Source organism: Metarhizium album, assembly GCF_000804445.1.
Source record: "Metarhizium album ARSEF 1941 chromosome Unknown scaffold_11, whole genome shotgun sequence".
NCBI lineage: Eukaryota > Fungi > Ascomycota > Sordariomycetes > Hypocreales > Clavicipitaceae > Metarhizium > Metarhizium album.
The window spans coordinates 50,543-64,126 of NW_024467585.1; the positions used below are offsets into that span (position 1 = coordinate 50,543).

The 13,584-nt window shown below is 53.4% G+C and overlaps 4 protein-coding genes across 4 annotated transcripts; 2 read left to right on the top strand and 2 right to left on the bottom strand.

The window, feature by feature from the left end:
* Positions 1-3,452: 3,452 nt before the first annotated feature.
* MAM_04749 (ubiquitin carboxyl-terminal hydrolase) lies at positions 3,453-7,563 on the top strand (the record flags this gene model as incomplete). Its single annotated transcript, XM_040823547.1, has 5 exons — positions 3,453-3,594; positions 3,657-3,823; positions 4,076-5,140; positions 5,272-5,647; positions 5,717-7,563. 5 exons carry the CDS (start codon positions 3,453-3,455, stop codon positions 7,561-7,563), a joined length of 3,597 nt encoding a protein of 1,198 aa, XP_040678218.1.
* Positions 7,564-7,929: 366 nt separating this feature from the next.
* MAM_04750 (Crotonase, core) lies at positions 7,930-8,950 on the bottom strand (the record flags this gene model as incomplete). The annotated part of the gene is made up of 2 exons (XM_040823548.1): positions 7,930-8,506; positions 8,553-8,950. The coding sequence occupies 2 exons, from the start codon at positions 8,948-8,950 to the stop codon at positions 7,930-7,932; spliced, it is 975 nt and encodes a 324-aa protein (XP_040678219.1).
* Positions 8,951-9,965: 1,015 nt separating this feature from the next.
* MAM_04751 (uncharacterized protein) lies at positions 9,966-12,033 on the top strand (the record flags this gene model as incomplete). The annotated part of the gene is made up of 3 exons (XM_040823549.1): positions 9,966-10,607; positions 10,676-11,678; positions 11,756-12,033. 3 exons carry the CDS (start codon positions 9,966-9,968, stop codon positions 12,031-12,033), a joined length of 1,923 nt encoding a protein of 640 aa, XP_040678220.1.
* A 235-nt stretch (positions 12,034-12,268) lies between these two features.
* MAM_04752 (Heat shock protein DnaJ) lies at positions 12,269-13,165 on the bottom strand (the record flags this gene model as incomplete). The annotated part of the gene is made up of 1 exon (XM_040823550.1): positions 12,269-13,165. The coding sequence occupies one exon, from the start codon at positions 13,163-13,165 to the stop codon at positions 12,269-12,271; it is 897 nt and encodes a 298-aa protein (XP_040678221.1).
* Positions 13,166-13,584: the final 419 nt, after the last annotated feature.

Here is a 13,584-nt window from a genome sequence, read left to right on the forward strand (position 1 = left end):
TTATAGTATGAGTTTGATAGTGGATCCTCCCGCAAGCGCCATGCGCGGGCGAACTCAACATATAATACGCCCATGGGGCTGCGAGCCACGATTCTGCCCGCTTCTCCTGGTGTCTCCTCAGATGCCCAAACTACTCTCTTCCCTCGTATTCTCTTTTTGTCTGTATGAATCTCCACACCTAGGACACTATGTTAGCGAAGTGGCAAGAACGAGGCCCCCGGGACCAACCACAACAGTCTTCGCGCCTCACTTACAGCCCGATCAAGTCTAGAACCACCACAAACAAGGCATGCCTGGATTATCCCATTACGCCAGCTCCTACTTTCTAGGCCCCAATCAACCTAGTAAGGTCAGGAGAGCCGGCTGAATATCTTGCTGAAGCTGCGCTTGTTTGGCGTCGTTCCGCATTCTTGGGGCCTGGGGCAGCGGTGTGTTCGTTCCCGGGGAGAATCTTCCGAGTGTCCTCTAAAGCAGAGCCGTGTGACTTGACCGCCGGGGATAGCACGGTCACCCCGTACTTTCGTTCTGTCGATCAAGTTTTTCTCGTGAGCAAATCCTCGCAGTATTTCTCTCGGCGTCAACAATCCTGCTTTCTACTTACTTCATCAAATTTGCATATTACCACTTGTACTTGGAACCATGATTTGTTGTCTACTGCCGTCCCGAACTGCAATGGCAGTAATATATGCTGCCAAACAGTTCCAAATCTTGAAAAATCCGTTTTGGGCCTCGAGTCCTCCTTCGTGGGCTAGGTTTTCGATCCGCTGGGCTGTCAACACCACCACATCCTACTTAGTTCTCGTCGGTTAACTCAAGAGGGTTGATGACTCGTAAGATGGCCAAGCCATGAAGCAGACTCCTTAGCATCACCCTGAGTTAGTAGGGCGAACCTTCTCTTCCAGTAGCCAGGATGTAGAAGTCCCCCTCACGTATGCCTCAGGAATATTCTAAAATGATTCTCAACCTGTGGCTTGTGAAAATTTCAAACCTTCTGCAAAACCATCTCGCATCTCTTTTACGTTAGTATGGTCACGTTGCCGCTTGTTTTTATCCATTTCGTCGGGAGTTGCTTCTCTTCATCTAGCCTTGCAACGCCACGAGTTTTGCTGATTTGCAAAGTCAAATCACCTGCTGTACTGCAATCCAAGTCAGGAGATTTTCCTTGTATCCCAGGATTTGATGTAGGATACCTGAAGAGGAAGGCTGTCCTGTCGACGATGCCAACAGAGGAGAGAATGATGCCTGTCAATGTAGATTGGAAGACAAAAAGCATTTCATCAGAGCATGTGCTGGGCTCTCGCCCTTGAGATCCTTGAGCAAGCTCAACGTAGCCAATGTCGAGCGCAGGATTGGAAAGAAGTGCGAAATCCGTAGCTTTCAGTATGTTTCTGCTGAGGACAACAGCGTCTGTGACCAGCCCAAGGCCAGGACTATCAGGCTCAGGCGCAAGATGAGTTTTTTTTCCTTCTTCTCTTTTTTTTTTTTTTTCAGCAACAGAGCATCCAAACATACCAAAGCTTCCGACATCTGGTTCATCCGAATAACAGGGGAGTTCATTAAATACCGCCTCCTGAGTCGAAAACCATTTCGACTGGAGCGAACCCACGTCAGAAGCTGTCTCGCCGAAATTCGCACAGTGACAGCTCTAGATTGTTGGCCAGGTTGCAGAAACGCGGCACCTTTCGTAGTATTTGTTGGTTCACTTGGGAAAACTTGGATGAGGAGGTGAGCTGCCACTTCTTCTGATATTTGTGCCATCGTCCTGTGTGTGGAGGCAGGGCATGTCGAACGCAGCTTCTTGAGAATGTCCGGGAAAGAGCACAATTGCGTTTTGTTCCATCGTGTGAATAGATGCGTTATCCCACTCGACGGCGCCAGGTCCGCTGTGCTTGCGAGCAGACAGATAAACTGTCCTGTAAGTCCCGATTATCTTCAGAGTCCAAAAAGAGTTCTCAAATTCTCTGGCCAATTTGTTCATGGAAGAATTGTGTTTTGAAAAAGGTGCACATGGTCGTACGGCGGCTGCACGTGTAAGTCGTGATGCATCTCTCTCTATCGCGACAGTTCCGAGATTGGTCCCGTCGAAAGTGCCGCTGGTGATATCCCTGAGCCGCATAACAGCATCATCAAACATGATGGTTATGAATCTGACGATGGTATTGCGGGGATGGTGAATCGTCGCCGTTTTGTGCCATGCCAACGTGCCCTTGTGGGTGACGTCGAAAAAGATTTTGGAAATGACACCATCGATATCAATCAGTACTAGTGTTCCCAACGTCGACGCGGAGGCGTTGTGATTCGATGGTCAACACCATGTTTTCTTAACTCGTCATAGTGAGTGATCACCGGTAATATATCGGATTTAAAATTGCAGATCGAAAGGTCGCCGTCGGCCGCGAGGACGGCGCAGACGCGGAGGGATTTATCACGGCCCTGTCAACTCGTCACTGGGTAAAAGAATATACACTAGATAGCTGAGAAATCTAGGTGGGCGATGATATATTGAAGGCCATGTTGGGCAATCCGTTTGTGAGTATTTGGTCTGAGACGTGTCGATGGAGGGCGACACTCGGATCTTGAAGGCTGCCGGGCATTTTCTTGTGGGTTGGTAGTCTTGCTGGTATACCGAGGAAATAGCGCGCAGAGCCCTTGAGATCTGTGCTGTGTGAAGTGATGCACTTCACTGTAAGCCTATCATGGGATCTTCAAATGTTGAAACCCTCATTGATGGTGGTGAAATTGAGAATGAGCCGCAATAGCGGCTTGGCAGTTTCAAATGTTTGCATTCTTCTCCCGAATACGAGAGGCGGTAGTTACAGGGTATAGCATGATGTGCCACTAGTATTTGCCCAAGTACCGCCAAGTACACACTAACACACTGCAGTATGTTGTCGCAGAGGGCACGATGGTTGAGCACATGGTTAAGTACTTAAGTAAGAAATCCGCCGCTCCAACCCGTCCAGCAGAGGAGGAACCGCTGATGTGTTGAGTCTGGTGCTTGCTTCAGCGCGAGGGCCACCTGAAATGCTCGTGAACAGGCCCTACACGCCCACCTTTATCTCTGAGCGGCCAAGTTCCAGCGGTTGACCCTGTCAACAGAGCTCTTTCAACAATGCTTCACCTTGGAAAGAAGCTGCGTCAGCCTGGTCGTCACATCGCCACACCATCGCTCCCACAAGATCACGCAAGCATTTACGCCTCCCGCATAGCCTAACCGACAGATGTTCAACTACAAGGTGGCTGCCCTGCACCAACCTTAGGATCATGAACAGCATCTTACGCTTAGTTTGATTGCCTTGATGCTGCTTGCCCGCACTTGCTTCAAAACGGTCTCCAGCTCCCATCCATCGTGGGGCAAGCGTTGGTCGACCTCATCATAATAGCCACGCTCGCTCTCGACAGATATATACAATACCTCTCAATCCGGCGGCTTGGTCCAATTTGTTCTCGAAATGGCTGGTCGTTACGATGTAAGCTCTCAGGCGCAACAGGCGAGCCCTTATGCGACCTTGCCAGGCACATCGCAGGCTGGCTTTGTCCCGCACAACATGACGCCGATGAAATCCAACCTGGCACCTGGTAGGGAAATTGCTGGTACGTCAACTCAGCTGTCGTCGTCGGTATCGTGCATGGGACTAACACCATGATCCCCATAGGCTGTAACCCTAGCCGATGGGTTTACGAACTACTAAACAACAACTTCACTGTCTGCGATTTGTTCGAGCGAGCCCGACACGCGAAGCTGGAGAGCACGTACACCTGGGACCATGCTCACAAACTGGTCATGAACGGAAACCAAAGCTACTCGACACCTTCGTGTCGGGTATTGTCATCGATATGCCTGGACTGTCATTTTCACTTTTTGTTTAGGATGACTTGGGATGAAGCTCACCATGACGGCCTATGCCATCAAAATCAGTCATCGTGGCCACTCCATGACAATCAATTCCCATGGCACCACTTGGTTTGGGTAGGGTCTAGCTCTGACCCAGACATTGCCCAGGATAATACCAAATATTGGCCTCTGTTAGCTCGAGAATATTTTGTTTGCTCCGCTCCGCCTTGTACATTCCAGCTCACCCTCGAGATATCCGAACCCCGTATGCCGCAGACTTGGGTGAACCTTCTGTTGGACCGGGAGGCTATTTGCGAGCAACTGAGGATAGCCAGGGAACAGGAACCTAGCCGTTATGAAGCTGCTACCGACGAATGGGCCAATCAAGCAACGCTGAATCTAAATACGTACCTTAAGAATCTGCTCGAGTCCACCCCGGAGGACGTCAGAAGCATTTCAAAGAGGAACAAGCGTTTTGCTGTTTTGTTTGGACCGCGATGCTTTGCCATGTTCCGCCAATTGGAATTTACCGAGAAAGTAGAACTTAGAGACGGTGTTGACGAAGGCTTTTTCACTCCCTCGCCTCCCCCACCTGCAGGTGGTCCTTCGGAAACGACTGAAATAGGTACCTATCGATCATACTTAGAAGATGTACGGGCTGAAGTACAGTGCCTGATACACAAGGCCGGCCAGGCAGCGGAAAAGCCGACAATCATCACGCCAGTTCTACACGAAGGTTTAGGATGCAACGAAGTGCCCAATGCTGCTACGAATGCATTGGTCAATGTGGAGCGATACAGGCTGATCGGAGTACTCCCTAATCAATCTCGAGAAGCGGTAGTCAATTCTTACAAACGCCAATGGGACTTGCTGCCCAGCTGCAGAAGAGCATTGGTAGACAGTATTATGGGCATTGCAAATGATTCCGGCGACGAACTGCTGTCTGATTATGCTATTACCCAATCCTCAGTATTTGATAACCAAACACACAGGCCTGCGACTAAGGATGACGATGGCCTGGTTCCGCAAGCACTCAACTTCCTGGGTTTGCAACCTCCGAATAATTATAGCGCAGACTCCCTGATTCAAGCATTTAGACAGAAGCTTGCTCGAGATCCGGCAGATGCCACCACGGCACGATCTATGCTGCTGCTGATCGCACAAAATTCAAATGATGATATGTACCAAGCTCAACTACTCATGGAAGCTGATGCGAAGATGTCTCTGGAAACGAGTCGGGCGATCCTTGAACTGAAACCCGTGGACGCCCCTTGGGAGACTACTTATGAAGCTGCCAAGAAGAAGGTAAGAGGCTCATGCTCATTCCAAACGATTTTTGGCCCTGTGAAAAAAAAAAAGGAAAGGCGAGGGAAACCCAACCGGCGACTGTCATCGAGTGTCTATCCATTTCAACGTATGGCTAACTGCAACTATAGATCGAGTCAAGTAAATGTAAGGAGGCTACTCAGGTCTACCTAGATGCTTTGGAGGCAATTGCGGATCATACCTACTCTCCAGCACTCAAGCAAGCGGCGATGGAGCTTCGACAAGAAAACGGTATATATGGGGTCAAGGCCAAGGATGACAATGAGCCAGTGAACTATGCGTTGCCGATCGGGCTGCACAACATTGGAAACACCTGCTACTTGAACAGCCTGCTTCAATACCTCTTCACAGTCAAGCCTGTACGAGACATCGTGTTAAACTATGACCATGTCAAACTGGCCTTGGATGATGAAAGTATCAAGGCCCGACTTCTAGGCGGCAACAAGATGCAGATGGACCGTGGCGAGGCTATCGTCGCGCAAGCCTGTAAGTTGCACTTTTGTCGTTCATGGAGTCACTTAGAATTCCAAATGGGAAGCTAATCGAAAATATTAGTTGCGAAAGAGCTGTCTCAACTCTTTCAAAATCTGAGAGCTTCAAAGCAAGCGGCCACGAAGCCCTCTCAGCGCCTGGCCAATGCTGTGCTATTATCGACACACACTCTACTTCACAACTTTAAGCAGTCATCTGAGCCGCCGGTCGGATCAAGGCCGCCACCTTTACCTGCTCGACCATCGCCAGCTCCCCCAATTCAATCCATAGAGGACGTTGACATGGGTAATGCCAGTGTTGCGAATGTCCTTGAGCCCTCCGAAATGGCCAGTAATTCTAGTTCGAGGACATTGGTCGATCAAGAGGATGCCGGTTCCGATCATTTGCGTGAGAGGGCAGAAACTGTGCGTGGCTCTGGACAAGCAGATGGTGTCACAGATGCCCTATCCAAGAACGATGACTTCATGGATCAATGCTCAAAGGGCCCTTCGCAATTCACAAAGACAGAAAATGCGACTGAAGCCACGATTGATACGCAGGAGAGTTATCACGACGTTGATATGACCGATGCTGAGATTGAAACGGTAGACCAGAAAGTCTTGAATGCGTTGGAGCATCAGAAAAGATCGTCTGGAACCGACCAGCAAGACGTTGAAGAAGTAATGGGTAGCATCATCAATCGCCTACAGGCTGCGATCCGGCCGACATCTGTCGACGAGAAAACTGGCATCCAGCTTGAAAAGATAATGGAAACCTTTTTCGTGACTACGATCAACTACACCAAGAAGTTCGACGAAAAAGAGTATCAATCAGAGATCAGCTTTGATCGTTCTATAACTGCTTTTCCTGCTCCGGATGGACCGTGTTCCTTGTATGACGCCCTGGGCCGCAACTTCGATCAGCAAATACTGGAGGAGAGCAAGCTTTCACGGTACACAGCCATCAAGACCCTGCCGCCTGTTTTACACGTCCTTATTCAACGGTCTCAGTCCATGGGTAGCAAGAATGGCAACGCCGTAGTCATTCCAGAGACGCTGTATTTGGACAGATATATGGATGCTCCACATGCTTCGCCGGTGTTCCGCCGGCGGGTCGAGGACTGGGCTTTGTCCGATCGTATATCCGACCTGAAGTTTCAAATTTCAAAAGTTGACTCCAATCCGACATATTTGTCATATTTGGAGAAGTACTCAGCTGGAGCCCTGGAAACCGAAGGGGCAGATGGAAAAGCAAACACCAAGTCGGCCGATAGCGAAACGCCAGAAATTGTCTCTGTTCCAGAGGAGAACTGGGATTTTGATGGTCCTGTGGATGAGGATTTCCTAGTTGTCACCCCAGCAACCTCGACGAGCTCTGAACAACTGATACCACATGAGCCCAGACAAAATATTCGTGCGACCGATACTGCCATTCGTCAGATGATGGAGGCTGAGCTGCAGCAGCGAGAACAGACCCTCAAGGAACATCAAGAAAGTCTGAAAGGAACACCGTATCGTTTGCATGCTGTTATCTGTCACCGTGGGCACTTGATGTCAGGTCACTATTGGGTGTGGATTCACGACTTTGAGGAGAATACTTGGAGATGGTACAATGATGCCGACGTAAGGGAGAATAAGAACACTGCGGAGGTTCTGGAGACTCTGAGTACGAGTGGCGAACCATATTTTCTTTGCTATGTCCGAGATAAGGATAAAGCCGACTATGTAAATGTTCCGAAGCGACAGCCACCAACACCCCCCTCAGAACCACAAGAGAACCCGGCATTACAGACGGTGACGGATACGGATGGGGACATTGACGCCGTCACCCAAGAGATGGCGCCTGTCATTGAAGGAATCGAACTCCTAGATGATGAAACTGGCAGTGGTCTTGAGAAAGGGAACGGTGATGCGCAAAGAATGGACAATTAGAAGGCAGGGGTGAGCACGGCAAGCCCAAACTATGTTTCGTTGCATAAGAAGCGCGTTTGGCCCTTTTTGTACACAAAGGATTATGAGGTTTGGAGCGTTTAGTATTTCGAATAGTTGATTACGGCAGGCATGGTCAGGCTACTCCGCTGGCCAATTTGGTAGCGTTGGCTTGGGAGCGATGCGGCATGTATTAGATTATGGCGTCTGGGGTAGATGGCATCCGGACGATGCAAGGCAGCCTTAGTCGAAGAATCGTTTGATAGAAGAAATATGGATACAAGAAGAATTCAGTTAATAGCCGATGCGTTGTGCTGTTTTCAATGACAATTCTCGTGACGCGAAAATTTTCAGGCCCCTTGATGATTTTCATCGCCCTTTGAATACGGGCTTTCTCTTCTCTTGGAATGCCCTCAATGCCTCGTTCCTGTCCTCGGTCGCCACTACTCTCTCGTACATCTCATTCTCCTTGTCCTGCCTCGCCCAGGCAACGGCCTGTAGCCCGGCACGAATGGCGACCGGTCCACCTTCGCAGATTTCTTGCGCGAGTCTGACCGCCTCGGCCAGGGTGGTCCTACGGGCGGCGGGCAAAATGTCCGACGCATCGCGCTCGTCCTCGGGCACCACCTCGACCAGACGGTCCGCGATGCCCATAAAGTAGGCCTCGGGCGCGGCGACACGACGGCCCGTGAGGATCAAGTCTCGGGCTCTGGAGAGGCCAATAATGGCTGGGAGGCGGTGGGTACCGCCGGCACCGGGGATGATGCCAAGCCGCGTCTCTGGAAGGCCGACGGTTGCATTGGACGAGAGGACGCGGAAGTGTGTCGAGAGGGCGAGCTCGAGGCCGCCGCCGAGGGCGAGGGACGAAACGGCCGATATGGTGGGGACTTGAAGGTTCGAGAGGGCTGTGAATGTGCCGCGGAGATTGGCGAGGAACTGGGCCGTTCTGTCAATGGGCGACGACGGTTAGCTTGCACGGCCGGCGCTGGGACAGGCTCAGGGAGGCCTCGACTTGCTCTTGCTGCGTGAAGCCCTTGCGCTCCTTCAAGTCGGCGCCGGCGCAGAAACAGGCGTCGACGGCGCTCGCCAGGACCAATGCCCGCGTCGGTCCTAGGTCGGCGGGGACGGCGGGACTGGCTACGCGCGTCTCCTCGCCGTTGGGGCCATACTGCGCGTGGACGTCGTCGACTTCGGCGCGGAGAGCGGCCAGGAGGGCCTTGGAGATGGCGTTTCGGGCCTTGGGGCGGTTGAGCTCGAGGACGCGGATGTGGCCCGAGGAGGAGGCCGGGATGTTGGTGACGCGGATGAGAGGCTCGGTCTCGGTGGAGTAGAGGCGGCGGGTGAATGTTGCGGCGGCGCGGGGGGGGATGAGCGGCATGCGCAGAGGCATTATGAGTGCGGAAGATGTGATGGCTGCTTAAATATACGAGAGGGTGAAACGCGTAATGGAGGAACTGGAGATGCGGTGCAGCTCAATGGGTGGCGGTGACGTCGTCGGCTTTCATCGGTACATGGAGCTGGAGCTGGAGCTGGCTGATGGCCCTGGGCAGACCAAAAGCCGAGATGCGGGGCAGAATTTATCCTCAGTTGCCGGTCATGGCGGCATATTCGGAGAAGTGATTATCCGGCACCTGGCTGATGATCAATTGATTGATTTATAGAATGTTATCAATAATGGAGCTTTTTTTTCGGAGATTGAAAGAGAGCCTGACATGGTTCCCTGCACAGATGGCTTCATACTCCGTACATTGTGGCGGCTTCACGTAGCTAGGTCGCTCGGGAAGTCTATTATCTGCCCAAGGGCTCCGCGCCATTGCCGGTGGTCGATGTGCTGGCAATGGGCCAGCAATGAATCAGGCTGTATAGACTGAAAAGCAAAGAAAGCATTGGGCAGGCATGCCAGCCAAACATAGGAATATCTTTGTCATTTCGGCGTACCTTGGGTAGGTACCGAGGTACCTTCCTGCAGCAGTTGTAAAAAGCCTTGGCGTTCCATTCTCCTTCTTCGCTCTAAACCTCTCTGGATAGCCAATCATGGAGCGCTCCCACCGCCTTGAGTTGCGTCAATTGTTGTCTTTACCTCGATTTTAGTGAGCTGAACCCCATGTCCATCTCTGCTGGTGCTTGACCACTGACCTAAGTAGATATTTGGACCGGCGTGGGAGAGAGGGGGAAGCTCGTGAGATTTTTCGCCTCACACACTTTTTTGTTCTCAAGTTTTCTCCAATTGTGCCGTTTGGCTGGACGCTGGACCTGCAGGTGGGAATGATAACCTCACTTCGGAGCTGGTATATCGCCTTGTTTGGGAGGAGGAACTCGACAGTGCCCTTGACGGGCTCAGTAAACGACACCTCTGGTCGGAAAGGAAACGGACACATGCACAATCTCGACGCCGGAAGCTAGCCATGACCATCTCCTCTCTCCTCTCCTCAGTCTCCCCGGCCCAGCCTGCAAACGCCATCGTCGAAGCCACCGGCCCTCCGGTGCCTATTCAAGTCTTCACTCACCCCAGCGCCGATGGATTCTCCGTGTTCTTTCCCTTTCACGATCTGGTGGCCCTCAACAGCGGTCAGCAAGACCAATTCTCCTTCAAGCAGCTCATCAAGAATGGCATCGAGGGGCAGCATCTTCTCGTTCTCTTCACGGACGGGTGCGAGGTCGACGGCAAGCCCGACTGTTCTAGAGCATGTAGTGACGAATCCACGTTTTCCAGTTCCCTCGAGACCTTTTACAATTGCATTGCGCTGTCATCCATCTCGTATTGGACGCGAGAGACCAACCGCTACTACATATCCGACGAGGCCGAGCGCAATGCCAGTGGCATCATGGGTTCGAGTTCGCTGTCGTCGTTTGACGGGCGGCCCGTCTTGTCGTCCTTTGTGGCGTGTGCGCAGGAGGCCTGCGGCGCCGACGGTCTTCACAAGCCGTGCGACGACTCCATCAAGAAGTTGAACCATGAGACCAACGCAACCGTCATCTTCAAGGCCATGGACGACTTTTGTCCCGATCTCCAGGCGGAGATCAACCCCGACATATTTGGGCCTGGGGTGAGTGAAGCGTCTCCCCGCGCTGGCTCGCCTCTGGATGAACCTCTTCCCCGTCTGACAGCTCATAGGTCCTCATATCATACGTCCTCCAGGTGGCCTTCTCCGGCACGCTCTACCTCTTCCTCAAGGCATTCACCCTCTACGTGCGCCACACCCACAAAAAGCAGGAGGCCGGGAAACGACTGCAGCGAGCCTCGCCCGGCGGCGCCAGCGGCCTCGTCCTCACCCGCCGCCTGACGCGCATCGACTCCATCCTCTGGCGAGACTCGTCTGCCCTGTCCCGCACGAGCATCGCCCTAGCCACCACGCTGGTCGAATTCCAAGAGGCACAGTGCTGGTTCGTCTTCGCCATCCAAATCGCCTCCATCCTCGCCATCGTCGTCAACTCTCAAGAGGGCACCTTCTGGGGCGAAATCGTCGTCAACGCCGCCGTCGCTTTCCACGTGAGCCAAAACGGCATACTGCCCATGTTCCTGATCCAGATTTGCCTGCACCACGAAGGCATACGCAACTGGCATACCTTTTTGGGCTTCTTTGTCGAATACCTGCTGGCCATTGTGGCGACCACGCAAAAGGTGTACTTTCACGACGCCTTCAACTTGTTCAAGCAGGAGAACAAGATCGACGCGTGTGGGCGGAACCCCAGCCCGAGGAGTTATTGCGCGTCCACGCAGGGCGTCGAGGGGCTGAAGCTGAGCTTCTTCCCGCATCCGTTGCTGTACAAGATGGTGTTCTTGGCGCTGGACACGGTCGCGATTGTATTCCTGCTCCTTGACCAGCTGAGCTGGACGCTGAGGACGCACCGGCTCGCAAGGCACATGACGACAGGGGGCTACCGAGTGGGCACGGCGCCGAGCAGTGGGCGCCTGAATCTGGTCTGGGTTCACTCGAAACAGTGGGTGTGGCGGATCCTCGAAGTCGTGTATCTCGTCGTCAATGTTCTCTATCTGATCTCGTTGATCAGGGTCATCAGCGCCGACAGCTTCCAGGCGAATAGGTGGTCGTACGGACAGATTATCGCCATGACGGTCTGGGGACCCGTCATTGTCAAGCTGTTTGACCTGGCACTCTGTAAGTGCCTTTGTCTCCGTCCCTCTCTACAGTGCCGTGTGCCATGTGTGCGCGGCTAACACGTACGAATGATCCAGCCGGGCCGCCCAAAAACGGCCAGCGACTCAACTCTGGTCCGCCACGTCTACGAATCGACAACGTCATCAACAGGCGGCACGGGACGTCGGCAGACGAGGAGCTCGACGCCGAGGACGAAGCCTACGGAACGGGGGGAGAGCGCCGGGTCCCGGCTCCCCCGCCGGACATCGACTTGCGGCAGCGGTCTCGACCGACGAGGGATGAAGAGGCCGACCTGGCGGATGGCAGTGGCGACGGCGTCGCTGTTGGCCGAGATATCAAAAGAGTGGAAAACTAAGAATGGTCGTTTAATTTCTCACGTGAAATGATGACGTCTTTACGACTTTGCACATCTGGTAGAATGTGCCATGTGCATCTACCAATATTCTTCGTGATGTATATCCATGTATATAGATTCACGACACGAAGTAATGTCTGCATACACTGCGAATTGGAAATGTTTTTTTTTTTTTTTGGGGGGGGTGCACAAGTCCAAGGTGAACGAGTCGGCATTATTCGTGTACATGATGTATTCATCCTTCTCTACTTCCCCGCGAAGGAGGGGCGTCATATTTCCCCGGTCGAAAGTCAAAGGAGACATTCTCCCTGTCTCGCAAGAAGGTGTCGACCCTCTCGTCCTTTGTCCTGCCCGCCGACGCCATGGTGCTCTCACGCATCTTCTGCCCGATGGCCCAGTCCTTCTGCTGGGCAAAGTCGACGTGCTGCTCGCCGGCGGCTTCGGCGCGGCTCATTTGCGCCAGAGCCCCAATCATGCACATGCACACTACGAGCGCGGCAAAGGTCCCGTTGCTCATGTACACGGGCTCGCTGGGCTTGCCGTTGCGCTCGTTGCGCCACTGTTCCCAGTCCTCCCAGGTGGCATTGCGCGAGGCATTCCCCGGCTGGTGTCGCCATGTCCTGTCGGCTTCTCGGAGGTCCGGAACACGCTGGCCGCCGGTCCAGCCGATGCCGTGGTGGTCGTACAGGCGGCGTTTGCTCGGGTCGCTTAGGAGGTCGTTGGCCGCCACGACGAGGTGGTATCTCTCGAGGCGGGCTGCGTGTGAGAGCTGTTGCGAGGGGGCGGGCAGGGAGTCCGCGTCGCGTGTGTCGGGGTGATAGAGCTTCACGAGCTGGTAGAACCGCCGCTTTGTGTACGGAGCGCCGCGCTGCATGCCGAATATCTCGTATGGAGTTGGGTGTGGCGACCTCGGCCACGATGGTGGATCTGCGTCATCGGGTTTCGGCGGCCTCGTTGCGTAGCATCTGGAAGGCTCAGATGTCCGGTGTTTCGGCAGCGAACGGTGTTGGAAGCGTCGTGCCGGCGGGAATCTTGCGCGGAATCGTGGTGTCGAGGCACCAGGTGATGGGCATGGACTGCAAGGCACCGAGCACGTGGATGAGCAGATGGCCGCGGCTGAGTTCTTGAGCATCGTGAATGAGGCGGGGGGGCCAACGGGGAGCGTAGGCAAGTCGAATCGCGCTGCTCGGTCGTTTCTAGACCTTGGTATCGTTGCCCGCCGCAAACAGTCAGCCGTGGCGGCTCGTCATGTCGTGGTGATGTGCGAAGTAGCACGAGGGCAGGGCGATGACGGAAGTGTCGGCAAGTTCCCACACTCGCGTGCGCAACGATGCGCTGGCGATCCGGGTGGGGGGGGAATTCGTGACGGATCAGCGACGAGCTGTTGCAGAAGTCATTTCTTCTTCCAGAGTTCTGAATTGCAATTTCCAAAGCTGGCACCGTCGTCTTGGACGCTCACAACACCCGTTGCTAGAAAGGCACGAACCAAGATTCGATTCGTTTCGAGCTGGGTTGTGATGCTGCCTGGGCGCGCGTGGTACATGCAAATGA